Consider the following 4460-nt stretch of genomic DNA (forward strand, 5'->3'; position numbering starts at 1 on the left):
AAAAAATGGCCAGGCGTTGTGGCGGGCGCCTGTAGTCCCAGCTACTTGGGAGGCTGAGGCAGGAGACTCGCTTGAGCCCAGGAGTTGGAAGTTGCTATGAGCGTGATGCCATGGCACTCTACCCAGGGGGATAGCTTGAGGCTCCGTCTCAAAAAAAAAAAAAAAAAAAAAAAGAGTAACAATTCCAGGATAGGATGGAATTTGAGTCAGTAAGGCTTTATTGGATATTTAATAGATATCATTGGGGAAAATATATATAGTGTCCACTTCTACCACTCAGGAATGACTTTGGAACATTAACAAGAGTCATAACAATAAGTGATTTCTCCTTTCTCTAAAACTTCCATAACTCAACTGGCATTCAATTTTCCCTTCAACTTTTCTAATTAATTCTTGTTGTCTGCACATCTTAGTGCCACAGTGAATATATGTAAGCTCCTTTGAGGAAAGAAGCACCAAGTACTCGTCTTTATTATCTCTCTCTAACCCAGTGCCTGTCATACACGAGTATTCAATTCTTTTACTTTCTTAGTCTTCTAACGTGACACCTACTTTTCATCCAGCACTACGACAGGTGCTGAGGATATAAGGAAGAATCAATTCAAACACTGTCCTCGGCCTCAAGTAGCTAAGTCCACTGGGGGAGACAACACTAAGTGTCTACACAAAGAATCTACACTCTTCTTCATTCCCCCTTTTAACTTTTTATGGCCTTAATTTTTGCTTATCTTTGTTGGTAATGTCAGGCTGAATGCTGCAGTTATACAGACATACCTCTCTCACTCCCTTACCTACATGGTGAGGAGAGGAAATGCTGCCAATTGGGGTACAAAGGTGTCACGTCAGTGAGTGGGAATCAGTCAGACACTTACCATCCCAGCCTATGGGAATTTGCTACTAGAGGGACTTGAATATAGTTTATGGAATGTTTTTTTGTAGGGAGAAGTGGAAGAGATTGAAGAGCAAAATAAGGAGCTTTGCAAAGAAAACCAGGAGCTGAAGGACAGCTGTGTCAGCCTCCAGAAGCAGAACTCAGACATGCAGGCTGAGCTCCAAAGGAAGCAGGTGTGGCTGCTGGTTTAAGATGAACTGGGAGTGCAGAGATTGGAATTGGATGGTGCTTCTTATCCAACACCATTTTCTGTTTTGCTAGTTATCTCACTCCCACTATGGAGTGGCATGGTACTCACAGTTAAATATGGATTATTTTATTTAAACTTCATGGCAAACCTACTACTATCCCAGTTTTATAGATGAGTAATCTGAGGGTTGGAGAGTTTCAGTAATAAGTAATGGAGTCCGACTGATTTCTTCCCATTGCCTGTTTAGTTTGTTTTGTTTTGTTGAGACAGAGTCTTACTCTGTCACCTAGGCATGGAGTGCTTGGCATCATCAAAGCTCACTGTAACCTCAAACTCCTAAGCTCAAGTGATCCTCCTGCCTCAGCTTCCTGAGTAGCTGGGACTACAGACAGCCATGACACCCAGCTGATTTTTCTATTCTTAAAAGAAACGGGGTCTCTTTTTTGTTCAGGCTCTTCTTAAACTCCTGAGCTCAAGTGATCCTCCTGCCTCAACCTCCCAGAAGGCTAGGATTGCAGATATACAGGTGTGAGCCACTGCAGCCAGCCTGTAACCTGTTTATATTAGGAAACATATGCTCTGATAAGCTGGAATGTGGATGTCAAGAGAGAGAAGTTAGTATTGCTGTATTGCTGGGTGTGATAGCACAGGACTGTAGTTCCAGCTACTCAGGAGATTGAGGCAGGAGGGATCACTTGAGTCTAGGAGTTCTGGGCTACGGTGAGCTATGCCGATTGAGTGTCTCCGCTAAGTTTGGAATCAATATGATGTAGGAACCACCAGGTTGCCTAAGAAGGAGTGAACCAGATTGGAAACAGAGCAGATCAAAAACTTCCTCACTTATCTATCCAGCAGAAGAAAATCATTTTATCATAAGGGCATTTGTACTAGATTGTTTATTACAGCTCAGTTTACAATCGCTAAGCTGTGGAATCAAGTCTGGGTATATATCCAAATAACTGTAAATACAATTTTTTTTTTTTTTTTTTGAGATAGAATCTCACTGGCGGTGCCTGTGGCTCAAAAGGGTAGGACACCGGTCCCATATGCCAGAGGTGCGGGTTCAAATCCAGCCCTGGCCAAAAACTGCAAAATAAATAAATAAATAAAACAAAACATTTTTTAAAAAAATAAAGAGATAGAGTCTCACTATGTCATTCCTGGTAGTGTCATGATGTCACAGCTCACAACAACCTCAAATTCTTGGGATGAAGCAATTCTCTTGCTTCAGCCTTCTAGTAGCTGGGACTACAGGCACCCACCACAATGCCTGGCTATTTTGTTGTTGTTGTTACTGTTATCCTTGTTTTAGCAGGCCCTGGCTGGGTTCAAACCCACTAGCCCGGTGCATGTGGCTGATGCCCTAACCACTGAGCAACAGGCACCGAGCCCTGTGACTTATTAATTTCTTGGACAGCACTATTCTAGAAGAAAAACAGCTTTGTTTGTTTTGTGCAGTGCCAAAACAGTATCTACTGTTGCATAGTAGACGCTCAGTAAATACACGTTTAATGAATTAGTGGACAAACATAAGTTCCAGTAGAAGAGAAATTAAGGTAGATGCATTTTTGACATGGGAAGAGCATATTAAAAGCATTTTAATATGGAAATCAATCCCTTTACTTTGATTGTTCATTCATTGCTATGTCATGTTATACCTGACCATATAGTAAGTGCTCAAAAACAAAAAATGTTTTAGAAATGGTCTCTCCCTTTGATGATATTTCAACCTACAGGAAGAGCTAGAAACCCTCCAGAGCATCAATAAGAAGTTGGAACAGAAAGTGAAAGACCAGAAGGACTGTTGGGAGACAGAACTGCTTCAGTGAGTGTGTCCCATTGGGTGGGTGGGGGCTGCTGTGTCGATAGACACCTTTACATAGAGACAGATTAGATTTCTGGAATTCATTAGAAAATACCATTAAAACAATGATAGATATGAGTCTCTCCCTTTGAATCATGAGCTATCTATTTCTAGGTTAGAGAATTGGTATCAGAAGAGTCGAGAGAAATGGTCTAAATTCAAGTATTAATTTTGGGCATTGAATACTTAATGATTGTTTGGGGTCTGGAAGCCAAAACAGGACTGCTGTGGAGACTAGTAAATTGTAAGATAACTCTGCAGGCCGAGAACCAAGCCAGCCTTAAATCATTTAAGGCCAGATGAAGCTGGCCTGGAAGCAGCAATTGTTTCACATAGTCATCTCCCCCTCCACAGGCTGAAAGAACAAAACCAGAAGGTGTCCTTAGAAAATGAAAAGATGGGAATCAGAGTGGATCAGCTTCAGGTAGGTAGTGCCCTACCTTTACCAAAGGATATTTTCTTAGCCTTGTGATCACTTCAATTTGGTGACCCAGAAAGTACATTTCATTGTAGCGAATGCCTAACGACATACCTTTCACAAAATTGACTAAGTTTCACATTGTATGTTTTCTATCCTAGCACCTGATAATGCCCCCATCCATTCCCTTTTTAATAGTTGTGGTCCACAAGGAACTTAATAAGTTGTTTAATTTGTATTTATCATTAGCTCTTAAGACAGATGACAGTCTGTACCAATGATTAAACCTTAATCATTTCAGGCAAAGTCTTACTGAAAAGAATGTAAAGGAGGAGAACTATCGTTCTTAGCAAGCTGTGCCTTAGAGAGGGCTTTATACTCATTTAAAACTCAGAGTATAAAGTAAAGCTGAAAAGCAAAGGAGTTTTAAGGGATATTTGGGAGTTGCTAGGGAACCACATCTCTTTGTGCTACTCTACATTAAAAAGCACTGTTCATATTTTGTTTTTCTTCCTTTATATCTTGGTTATATTCATGATTTTTGCTTTAGGCCCAGCTGTCAACTCAAGAGAAGGAAATGGAGCAGCTTGTTCAGAGAGCTCAAGATAAGACAGAACAGTTAGAGCGTCTGAAAAAGGAAAATGGCCAACTCTTTCTCACTCTAACTGAACAGGTAGAGTCATGGAAAAAGTAACGCTTTTAGGCATTTGCAAGAAAATATACATTGTCTTTCGATATACTTGGATATCTTTGGCTCTGAGAGAGGTCTCAGAGAAAGCCATTGCCTCTCCCTCTGCATCCTGCTTGCTCACTAGCTCCCTGGTGCATGTGTATGTTCTCCCAGCAGTGATACTGACATCTGTTTTTGTGCAGAGGGAGCACCAGAAGAAGCTCGAGCAGACAGTGGAGGAGATGAAGCAAAAAGAAACCACTGCCCTGAAGAAGCAACAGGAGTTAATGGCATGTCTGTCTTTGGATGGCTATGTGGGAGGGCGCCTAAAGAAAGGAAGGGATAAGGGTCTATTTTCAGGTGATGGAAAGGATAAGTAAGCCAGATTGGAATAGCATTCACCTCTGGATACTTTTATTTTTTATT

The 4460-nt window shown here is 41.2% G+C and overlaps 1 protein-coding gene across 1 annotated transcript in view; it reads left to right on the top strand.

The window, feature by feature from the left end:
* CALCOCO2 (calcium binding and coiled-coil domain 2) overlaps positions 1–4460 on the top strand; it is a 24978-nt gene that overhangs the window by 14122 nt on the left and 6396 nt on the right. The window contains exons 5-9 of the mRNA XM_023511265.1: positions 940–1065; positions 2819–2907; positions 3301–3370; positions 3915–4037; positions 4238–4324. Of these exons, the coding sequence (XP_023367033.1) occupies positions 940–1065; positions 2819–2907; positions 3301–3370; positions 3915–4037; positions 4238–4324 (495 nt within the window). The remainder of the gene's footprint in view (positions 1–939; positions 1066–2818; positions 2908–3300; positions 3371–3914; positions 4038–4237; positions 4325–4460) is intronic.

This window comes from Otolemur garnettii, unplaced genomic scaffold, assembly GCF_000181295.1.
Source record: "Otolemur garnettii isolate 467f Iridium unplaced genomic scaffold, OtoGar3 scaffold00018, whole genome shotgun sequence".
NCBI lineage: Eukaryota > Metazoa > Chordata > Mammalia > Primates > Galagidae > Otolemur > Otolemur garnettii.